General features: G+C 41.8%; 1 protein-coding gene across 1 annotated transcript in view; it reads left to right on the top strand.

The window, feature by feature from the left end:
- The window catches only part of wdr18 (WD repeat domain 18), a 90,627-nt gene that overhangs the window by 16,790 nt on the left and 55,366 nt on the right, over positions 1-18,471 (top strand). The window contains exon 4 of the mRNA XM_024421108.2: positions 4,503-4,644. Coding sequence (XP_024276876.1) covers positions 4,503-4,644 — 142 coding nt within the window. The remainder of the gene's footprint in view (positions 1-4,502; positions 4,645-18,471) is intronic.

Genomic DNA, 18,471 nt, shown 5'->3' with positions numbered 1-18,471 from the left:
AGTACATTAGTGTTTGGTTTGAGAAACAGACGCCTCACAAGTCCTCAACCTGGCAGCTTCATTTTAATAGTACCAGCAAAACACCAGTCTCAACTTCAACAGTGACGAAGCGACTCCGGGATGCTGGCCTTCTAAACAGAGTTGCAAGGAAAAAGCCATATCTCAGGCTTGCCAATAAAATGAAAATATTAAGATGGGCAAAAGAACAGACACTAGACAGAGGAACTCTGCCTAGAAGGCCAGCGTCCCAGAGTCACCTCTTCACTGTTGATGTTGAGACTGGTGTTTTGCAGGTACTATTTATTGAAACTGCCAGTTGAGGACTTGTGAGGTCTTTAGCTGACACTCTAGGATTCTTCTTAACCTCATTGAGCATTCTGCGTTGTGCTCTTGCAGTCATCTTTGCAGGACGGCCACTCCTAGAGTAGCAACAGTGCTGAACTTTCTCCATTTATAATCACCTGACTCAATTTGTCTTACCGTGGACTGATGAACATCAAGGCTTTTAGAGATCCTTTTGTAACCCTTTCCAGCTTTATGCAAGTCAACAATTCTTTATCTTAGGTCTTCTGAGATCTTGTTTGGTCGAAGCATGGTTCACATCAGGCAATGCTTCTTGTGAATAGCAAACTCAAATTGTGAGGGTTTTTAATAGGGCAGGGCAGCTCTTACAAACATCTCCAATCTTGTAATTGATTGGACTCCAATTAGCTTTTGGAGAAGTCATTAGCCTAGGGGTTCACATACTTTTTACAACATATGCGGTGAATGTTTAAATGTATTCAATATAGGCAAGAAAAATACAATAATTGGTCTTTTATTAATTTAAGCACACTGTGTTTGTCTATTGTTGTGACTTAGATGAAGATCAGATCAAATTTTATGACCAATTTATGCAGAAATCCAGGTATTTCCAAAGGGTTCACATACTTTTTCTTGCCACTGTATATACATACGTACTCAAAGCTAGCTGTTAACTAAAATGGCAAACAGGCAGGCAGGCGGAGACCAGGGAGATGGAGCACACACCGAAACTAAAGTAAGAAAGTAGGCCTATAAATATCTAATAAACTAGAGATTTCACACCATTGACCCCAGTACGTACGTGTGTGTGTATAGGAATTTACCACAGGGGGACTCAGTTGTAGAAACATCTCAAGGATTATCAATGGAAACAGGATGCACCGGAGCTTATGTAAATAAGGTATTTCTGGTTTTTATTTTTATACGTTTGCATGCATTTCTAAAAAACAGTTTTCACTTTGTCATTATGGGGTTTGTAGATTGAGGCAAAAATGTTTAATCCATTTTAGAATAAAGCTGTAACGTAACAAAATGTAAAATTCTTTCCCAATGCACTGTAAGTCCGATTTTAGATATTTGGCTTTATTTTTGCATATTTTTTCTTTTTGCTTAATAATATTTACAAGTTGTCCCTTCTCAGGTTTATAAGAAGTGAGTGCTAAATGCTAACTCCTGTTCATGTACGCTGGTTAGCATAGCTAGCATTCAGAAATCATTGGTGACAATAGATGCTTCAATTCCATTGTTTTGGTCGAGTTCGTTTGACCTCTACCGCATATTGCCACTGTTAGGTTGAAAGCCCAATCTATACACTCTATTTTTATGAGTCCTGATTCTGCATTGTGCGGTGTGTTGCCCAGGCAACCCAAGACTCTTTGCTTTTTTCAGCAAGGTGCAACAAAGTTTATCACGTTAAGAGTCCATGTGAAGGCTGACGCTGACTCAACTGCACAAATGCCCAGCGTCCCATCTTCAGTCAGCTGTTCGTTCCACAATTTTTAATTTTTTTTTTTTTTTAAACGGTTATGGCAGCTATTTTATTTTCATGACGGTCTTGGTTATACGGTAATTGTGCCTGCCCTATTCCCGCGTCAATTCTTTCCATTTCATCAATGTGTCAGCATGTTCATTAAGTATTGGTGTATAGGGCCAAAAATCATTAATCTCCAACAGTTTATTTACATGACTGAGGCTTCGACTATATACCACAAACACATCCGCTCTCTTCGCCAGACTGACTTTAATTTCCAATTACAGTTTGAAGAACACGAGTCCAGTGTTAGCTACTTTCTCTGACCTTCGCCTTTTTGAAGGGACAATGTGAAACTCAATGTAGCATAAAGAACAGTGTTACGGCTCTGATAGGAATTTTAAATGGCCACCGACCTGCATCGGGTAATGCACCTTTCACATGTGAAGAATGGCCTGGGTTGGGCCCATACACCGACATTAAGTGGTTTGCTTTCACCCCATCCCAGAGGGATGTAATGAGCGGACGTGGCTCAAGTCCCCACTAATATCTCCATGATACACCCTGAGCATCGTAGGAATAGGTCCAAAATCGCCTCAAAGGGAGTATTGGAACTGGAATTCTGTTAGTGGTTTGATATTCCTCAAAATGCCCCAGGCTGCTTCTTCTCCCTTTCTGTGTGCACACGCAGTAGCCTATGCTGTGGTGTGTGCCTGTACGGGTTATGTTTGTCACAGATGTTGCTGCAGACAGGTTGTCCCTGAGATCCTGCCAAGGAGCGCCTCTTGCTGCCGAGCTGACAGAATGAGTCCTGGGTCCCGCTCAGATAATCAGGCTTTCTATCCTCACCCTCTTTCCCACTCGCTCTCTCGCTCTGTTTATTCACCTATTGGCCGCCTCCTCTCCTGTCCTGCTCTGGCAAGTTGTCTCGACTGAGCAAGAACCAGCGATGCTCAGAGCTACAATATATACTCAGAAAATTGCATTTTTGGTCCAAATCTCTGGCTACAAGACTACAGCAAAATATTTGTTTTTCCCACTAATAATCTCACAAAAAAATTATTGTGAGATTTGAAGTTTTTAAATCGTCAAAATGTGAAGGGAGTACATATGTTTTTGGTTTACTTTCAAATGGTTGAGGTGGAAAGATTTGAACATTTTTGTCATGGTTCTGTATTGGTGTTTTGAGGTTAGTTTGAGATCAATGCATTCATTGATCAGTCACATTCAGTCACATTCATTGCTTAACATGAAATTCCACCATTTGTTTATGTGGATGTGAACTCAGCAAAAAAAAGAAGTGTCACTTTTTCAGGACCCTGTCTTTCAAAGACAATTCGTAAAAATCCAAGTAACTTCACAGATCTTAATTGTTTAAACAAACACTGTTCCCCATGCTTGTTCAATGAACCATAAACAATTAATGAACATGCACCTGTGGAACGGTCGTTAAGACACTAACAGCTTCGAGACAGTAGGCAATTAAGGTCACAGTTATAAAAACTGAGGACACTAAAGAGGCCTTTCTACTGACTCTGGAAAAACACCAAAAGAAAGATGCCCAGGGTCCCTGTTCATCTGTGTGAATGTGCCTTAGGCATGCTGCAAGGAGGCATGAGGACTGCAGATGTGGCCAGGGCAATAAATTGCAATGTCCGTACTGTGCGACGCCTAAGACAGCCCTACAGAGAGACAGGACGGACAACTGATCGTCCTCGCAGTGGCAGACTACGTGTAACAACACCTGCACAGGATCGGTACATCCGAACATCACACCTGCGGGACAGGTACAGGATGGCAACACCAACTGCCCGAGTTACACCAGGAACGCACAATCCCTCCATCAGTGCTCAGACTGTCCGCAATAGGCTGGACTGAGGTCTTGTAGGCCTGTTGTAAGGCAGGTCCTCACCAGACATCACCGGCAACAACGTCGCCTATGGGCACAAACCCACCGTCACTGGACCAGATAGGACTGGGAAGAAGTGCTCTTCACTGACGAGTCGTGGTTTTGTCTCACCAGGGGTGATGGTCGGATTTGCGTTTATTGTCGAAGGAATGCGCGTTTCACCGAGGCCTGTACTCTGGGGCGGGATGGAGGTGGAGGGTCCGTCATGGTCTGGGGCGGTGTGTCACAGCACCATCGGACTGAGCTTGTTGTCATTGCTGGCAATCTCAACGCTCTGCGTTACTGGGAAGACGACATCCTCCCTCATGTTGTACCCTTCCTGCAGGCTCATCCTGACATGACCCTCCAGCATGACAATGCCACCATCCATACTGCTCATTCTGTGCGTGATTTCCTGCAAGACAGGAATGTCAGTGTTCTGCCATGGCTAGCGAAGAGCCCGGATCTCAATCCAATTGAGCACGCCTGGGACCTGTTGAATCGGAGGGTGAGGGATAGGGCCATTCCTCCCCAGAAATGTTTGGGAACTTGCAGGTGTCTTGGTGGAAGAGTGGGGTAACATCTCACAGCAAGAACTGGCAAATCTGGTGCAGTCCATGAGGAGGAGATACTGTCTGTTACTTTTTATTTTGATACCCCCCCCCCTGTTCAGGGACACATGAGTTAGTGACGTGTCTGTTTGTCTCAGTTGTCGAATCTTACGTTCATACAAATATTTACACATGTTTCAGTTTGAAAATTAAAAACAGTTGACAGTGAGAGGATGTTTATTTTATGCTGAGTTTATATAAATGACAAAACCCTCTCTCTATGTTGCAGTGTGGTGCAGCTGGATCCGTCACACACCCCTGAACCTCGTCATGTCCTGTCCCGTCACTCTCTCCCCATCACCGACATCCACTGTGGCCTGATGGGACCCCAGGCTCGAGTAGCTACTGCATCCCTGGACCAGACAGTCAAGGTGGGCTTTTTCCTTGCACCCTTACTATGCTTGTCCAAAGGGGAATTATTGTGAACTGCCTCTGAGGCTGTCTGTATAAAATCTGGGCTTGTGTATGTAGCACAAAGCTTTTGACTTGCTTAATGGTACATTTCTTTCCAATGAGAATATAATTAATAAAAAATACTCTTTCCATGCCTCAAGCTGTTGAGGTGGAATAGCACAATGCAATCTGAAGTTTGCGAATGACTGTGGGCTTATAAATTCATATTTTATGTCTTCCACTTGTCGTTTTATTATTCACAACATTCTTATTGATAGCCATCTAATCTAACGAAGTTCTGACGTGCACTCTAGCGTTGTGATTTATCTGTATTCTAAATGGATACCTACGTGCCTACCAATGTTGTTGTTTTTTTTTGGGGGTTCTTTGGGGGGACATTTTTATACCAGTGCAATCTTAATGAAAAAAGTTTTGATACTCTGTTTCGATTAAAAAAACATTAGGCCTTTTGTCTCAGTGTCATTTTAACACTCTTGCAATAGTGTTTTATGTGCTACATTACCCTTAGCATTGGGATTTGTGTTTACTGGAACTGAAGTGGGAGGTGGTAGCCTAGTTACAGGTCATTTGCATGCAGACATATCGACCAGTCGGAATATCGAAGCTAAATTGTTAGTCCACGCAAGCAGTGTTAGGGGAAAAAAACATGAATATTGATGAAAGGGTACCTCGCGGACGTGAATCCCCATTGGGTCTTAAGTATAATTTTATTTGTTACTCGTTTAACTCGCTAACAATCCTTAATGTTTTGTGGCTCAAGTCCCAAAATAGGAAAGCAATTCTCTCTAATCGCATGAAGATGCATAAAACAAGATATGCAGTTTTTGACATGCAGAAGATTTGCCAATCACCCTATCCCATTGTATTAGTTAAAGGCCCAATGCAGCCATTTTTTAAAACCTCACTATCAAATAATATCTGGGTTCCTAACTGTTATAGTTTTACAAAAAACTATTTGTCACGCAAGAATTTAGTTAGGACTGTCTGGGAGTGGTCTGAGTTAGGGACCTATTTGGAATGGCCTAATAGGAGAGACATGTAACCTGAGAACTAGCTGTTATTAGCAAAACCTGCTGATTTTAGAAGTTCCAATGTTGATGGTATTCTTAACCAATAACAATAAGGAAATCATACTGATCGAATTGTTTCACGCTGTGCTAGTTTCTAGTGCTAGTTTCATCAGCTGTAGTACAAATATGAAACAGGAAATTGGAATTTTGACCACACTGGGCCTTTAAAGATAATTGCTTAAACCTTTCTTATTTACTGTTGCATTATCACATGAATTGATAAATGTTTTTGTCCAATTTAAAACAAAGAATAATAATCTTGTATTGGGCCTCTAAAGTGAATGATATTTCCTCCTTTTACCTCATTTATATAACTGGATTCGTTATCCCTTTGGAAAATATAAATGTACGGTTTGAAATTGAAGAAAATATATATTTTTATAAATGTGAATAATTTTTATTTGGCGTACCCCCCCACGGCATTGCGTGTACCCCTGGTAGTACCTGAACTAGAGAAACAAAATCAATACCACACTGACGGTTGTGAAAATTGTTAAGCCATGTTTGAAGGCCACAGCAGTGTTGCGCAAAGAGGGGCAAAGTCGGAAGGAAAAATACAAGGGGGATTATCCAAGGAACTGAATAACACCCGATTTGTCTGGATTCAACATCAATGAACCCCCATATCAGTCATTGATGCTCGTGAGTCCTGCCATTGCTTAATTTCCTTCACAGTTCTGCCTGTCATTCTTACCCACTGAACATGTAACTTTTTGAACAACACCATTCTGACATCATATATTTGTTGAGTAAGCATGCGGAAAGACTGGAGCAACACTTCAATGATGCAGTGTACCAAAAATATTTTTTTCTGCTCCTTTTGAATTTGCACTGACAGGATTTGAAGTAATCAGGCTTGTAAAATGCGAATGGAGACATGGCAGATCCAAGGGCTGGTGGCGTTTGATGGCTACTGTAGCTCTGTGAGGACGCTATTGGATGAGCTGACGGTTGACAAGCCATTCGATCAAGGGAGCCTGAGTTGTGACGGGTTGGAGGCCTGTGACGTACCAGATCGTGTGTGCTAAGGTTTCCATTACACGGAACCCAAACAGGCTGCGCGCGTGCGCCATCGTGTGTAAATTTATTTTGTCCCCCCACACCAAACGTGATGACAAACACGCTTGTTAAAATATCAAAACAAACTCTCAACCAATTATATTAATTTAGGGACAGGTCGAAAAGCATTAAACATTTATTGCAATTTAGCTAGTTAGCTTGCACTTGCTAGCTAATTTGTCCTATTTAGCTAACTTGCGATTGGCTTTCATAAATTAGGTGCATTACCGCCACTGACCTCGTTCGTCTTTCAGTCACCCACGTGGGTATAACCAATGAGGAGATGGCACATGGGTACCTGCTTCAATAAACCAATGAGGAGATGGGAGAGGCAGGATTTGCAGCCTATCTGCGTCACAAATAGAACTGACTTCTATTTTAGCCCTTGGCAACGCAGATGCTCATTGGCGCAATAATTGAATAATATAGATTTCTAAAATTATTTTGTGATGCTCGTGCACGCCACGTGAGCGGTGAAGTCAGCCGGACATTTGATCGGCAACTCTTTAGTTTACCAGGCATTTGAGAAATGTATCTGACCCATATGCATTGGGTGCATAACCTGACTAGGGCATCCACCCATGGTGTTCAGAATGACAGAAATCACATTTAGAATATGGTAATTAACAAAACATGCAAGTCGAGTATGCAACGATGTGCTGTCCTTACCGAATTCTGATGTGCACTTTGATGTGCACTTTGAACAGTTTAGAATAACTGTCCTCATTTACTTTTCCTCAGCCAACAAGACAAGTAACCAACAGCATGATCACTGGCCTATGTCAACCTACTACAGTAGGAACGTTTAGGCTACCTATTCTATTGGTCAGTTTGTCGAGAAAGAAATAGCATATTCTGGGACAGTTGTGGGACGATCAATCCCAAATTCATACAACCAGTAGGCGTCGGCTACATAAAAAAAGCAATGAGTCTGATGCAACCAATCATAACGTTTAGCTTAAAATATTTATGAACTATTATTTCTTCACATTATAAGCACAGCAATGCCCACATGGCAGCAGGCTACACATGAATAGACGTTCTATAATCCAATTAGGATGAAAACACCATTGTCAAACAGGCACAGTACATGCGAGCGGTTTAGAAAGAGGAGATTTAATATGCTACTTTGAAGCAAGGTAAGACATGCCTCATATGTATTAAAAAGTACAGATTTCAAACTATCACCAACTCATTGCATAGTGGTATCTGACGCACTGATGAAGCCTGCCTTCCGTTGCCATTTGATGCCCCGTTCAAAACAACTGGGAACTCGGAAATATCCAACGTCAGTGCTTTCAAGACCACTGGGAACAAGGATTTTTTTTCCTCAAAACATGATTTCACAATGGGATATGCAATGGGCGCCAATTTGATTTAAATGTAAATAGTACCCTCAAAATACCAGTCTCAACAGCGAAGAGGCGACTCCAGGATGCAGTGTTAATGTTGTAAATGACTGTTGTAGCTGGAAACAGCTGATGGAAAAAAAAAAAAATATATATATATATATATATATATATATATTTTTTTAAAACTTATTTTATGGAATATCTACATAGGCATACAGAGGCCCATTATCAGCAACCACCACTCCTGTGTTCCAATGGCACGTTGTTAGCTAATCCAAGTTTATAATTTTAAAAGGCTAGTTGATCATTCAGAAAACCCTTTTGTAATTATGTTAGCACAGCAGAAAACTGTTGTGCTGATTAAAGAAGCTTTAAAACTGACCTTCTTTAGACTAGTTGAGTATCTGGAGCATCAGCATTCATGGGTTCGATTACAGGCTCAAAATGGGCAGAAACAAAGACCTTTCTTCTGAAACTCGTCAGTCTATTCTGGTTCTGAGAAATGAAGGCTATCCCATCCAAGAAACTGAAGATCTCGTACAACGCTGTGTACTACTCCCTTCACAGAACAAACTGGCTCTAACCAGAATAGAAAGAGGAGTGGGAGGCCCCGGTGCACAACTGAGTACATTAGTGTCTAGTTTGAGAAACAGACGCCTCACAAGTCCTCAACTGGCAGCTTAAATAAATAGTACCAGCAAAACACCAGTCTCAACGTCAACAGTGAAGAGGCGACTCCGGGATGCTGACCTTCTAGGCTTTTCACTGTTGACCACCCTTTGGAGAGCCCTGCTGTTGTGGGAGGTGCAGTTGCCGTACCAGGCAGTGATACACCCCGACAGGATGCTCTCAATTGTGCATCTGTAAAAGTTTGAGGATTTCAGCTGATAAGCCACATTTCTTCAGCCTCCCCAGGTTGAAAAGTGCTGTTGCGCCTTCTTCACCACACTGTATGTGTGGGTGGACCATTTCAGTTAGTCCGTGATGTGTACGCCGAGGAACTTAAACCCTTCCACCTTCTCCACTGCTTTCCCATCGATGTGGATGGGGGGGTGCTCCCTCTGCTGTTTTCTGAAGTCCACAATAATTTTGTTTTGTTGACATTAAGTGAGCAGAAGTGAGCATTAAGTTGACAGAAATTAGTGCTATGGGGTGATAGTCATTTAGTTCAGTTACCGTTGCCGCCTTGGGTACAGGAACAATGGTGGCCAACTTGAAACATGTCGGGGACAGCAGACTGGGATAGGGAGAGAGTGAATATGTCCATGAACACAGCAGCCAGCTGGTCTGTGCATGGTCTGAGGACGCGGCTAGAGATGCCGGAAGCCTTGATGGGTAACACGTTTAAATGTCTTTCCTTCTCCGTGTTCCACCTGAGTGAGCCCACAGTCCTTGGTGTTACTGTTTTTTTCCTCAAAGCGGACAGAGAAGGTGTTTAGTCTGTAGACTCTGCCACATACGTCTCTGGTCTGATCCTTTGAATTGCGATTCCACTTTGTCTCTACTGACATTTTGCTTGTTTGATTACCTTGTGGAGGGAATAACTACACTGGTTGTATTCGGCCATATTCCCTGTCACCTTTCTATGGTTAAATGCTGTGGTTCGCACTTTCAGTTTCAGTTTCTATCCACAGTTTCTGGTTTGGGTAGGTTTTAATAGTTAGTGTGTATAACATCTCCGACACACTTCCTTATAAACTCACTCACCGAATCAGCGTATAAATCGATATTATTCTCCGAGGCTACCCGGAACATATCCCAGTCCGCTTGATCAAAAGAATTTTGAAGTGTGGATTCCGATTGGTCAGACCAGCGTTGTCACGGGTACATCCTGTTTGAGTTTCTGCCTATAGGAAGGGTGGAGCAAAATAGAGCCGTGGTCAGATTTCCTGAAAGGAGGGCGGGGGAGGGCCTTGTATGCATTGTGGAAGTTTAGAGTAGCAGTGATGGTGTTTTGCCAGCGTGAGTGCTATAGTCAATATGCGGATAGAATTTAGGTAGCCTTGTTCTCAAATTTGCTTTGTTAAAATCCCCAGCTATAATAAATGCAGCCTCAGGATATATAGTTTCCAGTTTGCCTAATGTCCAGTGAAGTTCCTTGAAGGCTGTCATGGTATCGGCTTGAGGGGAGAATACACGGCTGTGATAATAACCGAAGAGAATTCTCTTGGGAGATTATACGGTCGGCATTTGATTGTGAGGAATTCTAGGTCAGGTGAACAAAGGACGTGAGTTCCTGAATGTTCTTACATTTACACCATGAGACTTTAATCATGAAACATACACACAACCTGCCTGATTGGGCATCCAGTTTGATCAGTAATGTGTTTTTTCTCTGCAGTACAGCCTGCAAGGTCCATGCACATTAACAGGCCAGTAATATGGTGTATTTATTTCAGGTTGTATCTGCTAACAGAAACATGCTAATGCATGGATTTCTAGGGGCACGCATATGAATTATGAGAATGCGGGAGCGCGGAGGAAGATATACAGTGGGGGGAAAAAGTATTTAGTCAGCCACCAATTGTGCAAGTTCTCCCACTTAAAAAGATGAGAGGCCTGTAATTTTCATCATAGGTACACTTCAACTATGACAGACAAAAGGAGGGAAAAAAATCCAGAAAAATTTATAAAAAATCCTACAATGTGATTATTTGCAAATTATGGTGGAAAATAAGTATTTGGTCACCTACAAACAAGCAAAATTTCTGGCTCTCATAGACCTGTAACTTCTTCTTTAAGAGGCTCCTCTATTCTCCACTCATTACCTGTATTAATGGTACCTGTTTGAACTTATCAGTATAAAAGACACCTGTCCACAACCTCAGTCACACTCCAAACTCCACTATGGCCAAGACCAAAGAGCTGTCAAAGGACACCAGAAACAAAATTGTAGACCTGCACCAGGCTGGGAAGACTGAATCTGCAATAGGTAAGCAGCTTGGTTTGATGAAATCAACTGTGGGAGCAATTATTAGGAAATGGAAGACATACAAGACCACTGATAATCTCCCTCGATCTGGGGCTCCACGCAAGATCTCACCCCGTGGGGTCAAAATGATCACAAGAACGGTGAGCAAAAATCCCAGAACCACACGGGGGGACCTAGTGAATGACCTGCAGAGAGCTGGGACCAAAGTAACAAAGCCTACCATCAGTAACACACTACACCGCCAGGGACTCAAATCCTGCAGTGCCAGATGTGTCCCCCTGCTTAAGCCAGTACATGTCCAGGCCCGTCTGAAGTTTGCTAGAGAGCATTTGGATGATCCAGAAGAAGATTGGGAGAATGTCATATGGTCAGATTAAACCAAAATAGAACTTTTTGGTAAAAACTCAACTCGTCGTGTTTGGAGGCATTAAGAAGCATTTCAAGGTCCTGGAGTGGCCTAGCCAGTCTCCAGATCTCAACCCCATAGAAAATCTTTGGTGGGAGTTGAAAGTCTGTGTTGCCCAGCAACAGCCCCAAAACATCACTGCTCTAGAGGAGATCTGCATGGAGGAATGGGCCAAAATACCAGCAACAGTGTGTGAAAACCTTGTGAAGACTTACAGAAAACGTTTGACCACTGTCATTGCCAACAAAGGGTATATAACAAAGTATTGAGAAACTTTTGTTATTGACCAAATACTTATTTTCCACCATAATTTGCAAATAAATTCATTAAAAAGCCTACAATGTGATTTTCTGGATTTTTTTCCCCCCCTCATTTTGTCTGTCATAGTTGAAGTGTACCTATGATGAAAATTACAGGCCTCTCATCTTTTTAAGTGGGAGTACTTGCACAATTGGTGGCTGACTAAATACTTTTTTGCCCCACTGTATCCATAGTTTCCACGCTTTGGCTTCCGTGTTTTATAGTGTTTTCGAAAATGTGGAAATAATGCCTGCTCTAGAATGCCCTTTGAACCAATCAGAATCAAGTATTCAACAATGCTATGGTATAAACACAAACAATTTTCTTCTGTACAAAACAATTATTCATCTCGTTTCTCTCCATCATAGAAATGTGGTTTGTCATCTTTTGTCTGAAGTGTATTGAAAAAACCTAAACCTTCTGCCACCTGCAGTTTGCCCCGGTCGTAAAGGCATATTGGAATGCAAATATTAAGTGATGAACTGAAGCTATGTATAGGGAGCGAGGCAACACAGGCCCTGGTGCTCTGTGTGTTTGATGTCTGTCTCTCTCTCCCCTCTCCCTTCATCCCCCAGTGTGTGGATGAGCTACTGGAGCGTGTGCGTGTGTGTCCCCAACGCAGGGCATCAACTACTCTGATTAGCTTTTGACTCCTGTGCCGAGTGACTGACTGACATCCAGCGGCTCATTGAGAAATCACTCCCAGGCTTTTATTTAGCCAGCCAGACAGTGTTCCTATTGATTTGTAACGGCAGGGCCATCTTTGCAAATATAGAAAAAAAATCTGTTTGAGGTCATAGAATTACTCTAGACAATATATTGCATTGGCGCGTACTGTAAATAGGTCCACAATTCTTGAGGCTCCTGGTTTTGAAATGGGCACTAATACAATGGAAGACAATTTAGCCACAATGGAAATCAACCTGTTAAAATGATCAGCCCTTCACACAGGCATCAATAATGAATGCCACTGGATTATGAATTTAATTAAGAAGATGTCATATCTAAACCCTGATCAATATGATTAATCAGTCATGCTCCCGCAGGGTATTTCTCCCATGCGTTTGTGATACTTACTTGAGCTCTCAGAAATGGTAGATAATCTGCTAAAGCCTCATACCTAGCCTCTGCATCACGTCAGGTAACTCATACCCTCCTGTCTACTGCATGAATCTAATATACTGAAGGCTAGATTATATTTCCATACAATATATAGGACCACGGTCACAGCTATGCCTTATCTTTATGTAATCAAAAGAATAACTGATAAGTGCCTTAATCATTTTTCATGCACCTCTCTAGTTACTTGGTTTTGGAGTCTATTTTTATGGCCAAAAGTAGGAGGCAGTTGAGTTGGCATTTTGAGTAAGCATTCTCAATGTTTTAATAAATCAAAAACAAATAAAATCTCAAAGTTATGTTGAATAATAAAACATCTCAGCATTCTCACCCTGCAGCCAGGAAGTAAGCCGAGAGCTAGTGCTTTGGTTGACCAAAACATTGATTGGCTTTTGCACCGACTTCACACGCTATAGGTGTAATTGGGATTGCTGATATGTTGGTGCTGCACTTATTCCGTTGCACAGCCTTGCACGAACACGTGATCTTTTGCTAAGGTATGAAGCTATGGTTGCAGTTATGATGGCATGCAGACTTGGATGTGAATCATGTATTCTCATCTCTGGAATGCATTCCTGTTAAATTAGGTCAACCCCTCAAAATCCAATTAAGATAATATACATTCAATGCATTGGGAAATGTATACAAACAACCTCCATTTTTTAAAAGCCACACAGCACTGTGTTAAACTCTATATGCATTCTGTAGTGACTTAATTACTATTAGTATCAGACACATTGTGTCAATGATCAGTACAGTGAAAATGTCCACAATATTTACCTGCCTGTAAGCTATTTCTTCTGACTGAGCCCCCCACCATTCATTCAAAAAGTAGCAGTATCCAGTTATACCTAATGAGATTTGATCCTAATATAGTGAGATAGGGGTACAGAGTTCACATAGTTCGTTCTGTTCTACAGTGCATTTGGAAAGTATTCAGTCCCCTTTTTCCATGTTTTGTTACATTACAGCCTTATTCTAAAATGGATTAAATAACAATCAATCTACCCACAACACAGCATGGCAAAATGAAAACAGGTTTTTACAAATTTTTGCTAACTTTATAAAAAATGTAAAAACAGAATTACCTTATTGAAATAAGTATTCAGACCCTTTGTTTTGAGACTCGAAACTGAGCTCAGGAGCATCCTGTTTCCATGGATCACCCTTGAGGTGTTTCTACAACTTGATTGGAGTCCACCTGCGGTGAATTAAATTTGTTGGACATGATTTGGAAAGGCACACACCAGTTTATATAAGGTCCCGCAGTTGACATTGCATGTCGGAGCAAAAACCAAGCCATGAGGTCGAAGGAATTGTCTGTAGAGCTCCGAGACAGGATTGTGACGAGGCACAGATTTGGGAAAGGGTACAAAAGAAATTGGGCAGCATTTGAAGATTCCCAAGAACACAGTGGCCTCCATCATTCTTAAATGCATAAGTTTGGAACCACCAACACTCTTCCTAGAGCTGGCTGCCCAGCCAAACTAAGCAATTGGTGGAGAATTGCCTTGGTCAGGGAGGTGACCCAAGAACCCGATGGTCACTCTGACAGAGCTCCAGAGTTCCTCTGTGGAGATGGGAGAACCTTCCAGAAGGACACATCTCTGCAACACTCCACCAATCAGGCCTTTATGGTAGAGTTGCTAGACGGAAGCCACTCCTCAGTAAAGGCCACCATCATGCTGTGGGGATGTTTTTCAGTGGCAGGGACTGGGAGACTAGTCAGGATCGAGGGAAAGGTGAACAGAAGAAAGTAGAGATCCTTAATGAAGGTTCAACTTCTGACAGAACAATGACCCTAAGCACACAGACAAGACAACGCAGGAGTGGCTTTGGGACAAGTCTCGGTGTCCTTGAGTGGCCCAGCAAGATCCCGGACTTGAACCCGATCTAAAATCTCTGGAGAGACCTGAAAATAGCTGTGCAGCGACACACCCCAGCCAGCCTGGCAGAGCTTGAGAGAAACTCCCCAATTACAGGTGTGCCAAGCTTGTAGCGTCAGACCCAAGAAGACTCGAGGCTGTAATTGCTGCCAAAGATGCTTCAACAAAGTGCTGAGTAAAGGGTCTGAATACTTATGTAAATGTGATATTTAAGGTTAAACATTGTTAAAAAAAAAATATATACATTTTCTAAACCCGCTTTTGCGTTTTCATTATGGGGTATTGTGTGTAGATTGATGAGGGGAAAAAACTATTTTAAACATTTTAGTATAAGGCTGTAATGTTCCAAAATGTTGAAAAAGTCAAGGGTGTTCGGGAATATTTTCCAAAGGCGCTGTATCTCCAAGATGAAGAGTCGCGTTACAAATGATCTGTTAACGTCATCAGGCACCTGCTCTGAGCTGGAAATCATTTTGAACAATGTCCATGCCCATGACTTGTTCAAAAGTATTTTTTTTACAGGATGTACAGTATTTTATTCAGCAGTTGAGTCACATGAAATCTAAATGCTTGTGGCTCATGTCCAATAGCAAAACAAAATGGAAATACTACCCCTTCAAATGTTTTCAAGTGATGCAATTGCAGCTCTTTTAACAGTCATCGTAGTTGTTTAACATGCAACTTGTCGATCAATCCATTATATTCCATAGTTTGAAAGGAATTAGTGTGAAGTGATTTAGCCCATATTGTATAGATATAACCATAGTTTGATAAATTACAGAGTGAGTGGAGCTCTGATAATTCTGACTGACCTTTCCTCCCCAGTGGTTTATATTTAATTGACAGGCGTGGGTTGTCTCCTTCCATCTCTCTTCTTCTTTCATCTTGAAAGTCTCATGTCCCCCGTGGCAGTTGGAACAGCCCACCAGCTTCAGAACAACCTTTTTTTATTAGGCTAATATTTTTGACTTCATATTTAGGTTCACCAAACATTTTCATACTTAAGATTTTCTGCATGGCTCAATGTAACAGTCCTACTTACCACTTTCCATCTATAATTCTAAAGTTTGATTTATTGTAGCATGTTTTGGCTAAGTCAATAGCTTCCCTTCATGACGAATAGCTGGCAAACAATTTCCATTAGAATAAATGCATAAGTAAATTGTAAATCCAGAACATTCACTTTTGTCTTACTCGTGCTTAACTTTAACGCTATTCCTACACCATCCATTGGGTTATATAATTCAAATGGACTGCTTTTCATAACCTCTGCCATTTGCAGTAAATCAACTTAGCACACGAAACAACTTTTAAAATACTCAACTTTCAAGCCTCTCAACAGATGAGAATATCCTTCATACACGTGTTTCATTTAAATATATAACTTGAAATCAGTAGACATTATGCACGCACATAATGCTACTCAAAGTCTACCTCACTTATATTGAGTCTCATTGTGCAGGATGCCATGTCTGGCTCTCTTTTGCTCAATTCTATTACGTCTTCACTGCATACCAAATTTGTCAGCGGCTCGGAGTGTCATGTTCAATATCATCAGCTGCTCTATAGATTCCAGGCTGTCAGTCTCCACAGACAAATAATTCCCCCTGTCCGATGACTGGGAGTGATCGTGTTGGCTGAAGGAGAAGCAGACGGCATGCCAGAGAACAGGGCTTGTTAGGACAAGGCAGGTTGGGCTACAGACAACTTTCACTAGCCCCCCTCCCTCCCACCCCTATGACAGACTCTAAATGGATGAGCCCCACCATTCCCTCTAGTATACTCAGCAGAGTAGTGTCTTGGAGGAGAGATGGGAGGTGGTGTTTTTGAATTATTTCATATCTTATTTTGTTTTTTAATGTTTGGTGTACTCTTGTTTTTGTAATTCCATGACTGGGTTGCCTAGAAGTTGGCTTTGTTCAGGCCTGGCTATCAACGTTTTTCTCTCCCAAAAGCAATCAGGGTTTTCCTTCAAGCCGTTAGCAAACTTTGCTTTTGAAAAATGGTGCGATCAAAATCAATTTGATTATGGTTCTACCAAAGGGAGCGCATATACTTTTCATGTCATCACTAATCTGTCTTTTCCATCACTTTATTTTTACCAGGCTTGGAGTCTGCTAGATTTCTTTAAAAAAACTAAAAAACAAGAACAAATATGGGCTATATGATCACACCTGTTGTAATCATGTCCCTCCATCCATATCAGAACTAAATTACAGTAGGTTCGGAAGGTATTCAGACCCATTTTTCCACATTTGGTTAAAATACAGCCTTATTCTAAAATTGATTGTTATTATTGTTATCAATCCACACACATTAACTCATGACAAAGCGAAAACCTGGTTTTTAGAAATATTTGCTCATTTATAAATACATTTTTTTAAAACTGCTTATTTACATAAGTATTCAGACCCTTTGCTATGAGACTCTAAATAGTTTTTCAGGTGCATCCTGTTTCCGTTGATCATCTTTGAGATGTTTCTACAACTTGATTGGGCTCCACCTGTGGTAAATTCAATTGATTGGACATGATTTGGAAAGGCACACACCAGTCTATATAAGGTCCCACAGATGACAGTGAATGTCAGAGCAAAAGCTAAGCCATGAGGTTGAAGGTATTGTCTGTAGAGCTCCGAGACAGGATTGTGTCGAGGCACAGATCTGGGGAAGGGTACCAAATAATGTGTGCAGCATTCATGTTCCACAAGAACACAGTGGCCTTATATTAAAGACATTTGGAACCACCAAGACTTTTCCTACAGCTGGCTGCCAACCGGGGGAGAAGGGTCTTGGTCAGGGAGGTGACCAAGAATCCGATGGTCACTCTGACAGAGCTCCAGAGTTCCTCTGTGGAGATGGGAGAGCCTTCCAGAAGGACAACCATCTCTGTAGCACTCCACCAATCAGGCCTTTATGGTAGTGTGGCCGGACTTCTCAGTAAAAGGCACATGTCAGCCCACTTAGAGTTTGCCAAAAGGCACCTGAAGACTCTGACCATGAGAAACAAGATTCTCTGGTCTGATGAATCCAAGATCGAACTCTTTGGCCTGAATGTCAAACTTCACATCTGGAGGAAACCTGGCACCATCCCTACAATGAAGCATGGTGGTGGCAGCATCATGCTGTGGGGATGTTTTTCGGTGGCAGGGACTGGGAGACTAGTCAGGTTTGAGGGAAAGATGAACAGTGCAAAGTACAGAGAGAGATCCTTGATGAAGCGCTCAAGACCTCTGACTCTGGCAACGGTTCACCTTCCAACCGTACAATGACACAAAGCACACAGCCAAGACAGCGCAGGAGTGGCTTTGGGACAAGTCTCTGAATGTCCTTGAGTGGCCCAGCTAGAGCCCATACTAACATCAACCCGATCTAACATCTCTGGAGAGACCGAGCTTGAGAGGCTCTGCGGAGACGAATGGAAGAAACTCCCCAACTAAAGGTATTCCAAGCTTGTAGTGTCAGACCCAAGAAGACGTGAGGCTGTAATTGCTGCCAAAGGTGCTTCAACAAAGTACTCAGGAAAGGGTGTGAATAATTATGTAAATGTGATATTTCAATAAAGATATATACATTAGCAAAAATGTCAACCTGTTTTTGCTTCGTCATTATGGGGTATTGTTATTGTGTGTTGATTGAGGGAGTAAAACAATTGTATTCAAT

This window comes from Oncorhynchus tshawytscha, linkage group LG05 (genome assembly GCF_018296145.1).
Source record: "Oncorhynchus tshawytscha isolate Ot180627B linkage group LG05, Otsh_v2.0, whole genome shotgun sequence".
In the NCBI taxonomy this organism is placed as follows: domain Eukaryota; kingdom Metazoa; phylum Chordata; class Actinopteri; order Salmoniformes; family Salmonidae; genus Oncorhynchus; species Oncorhynchus tshawytscha.
The sequence above is the reverse complement of the archived record's forward strand: the minus strand, read 5'-3'. Positions and strand labels throughout refer to the sequence as shown.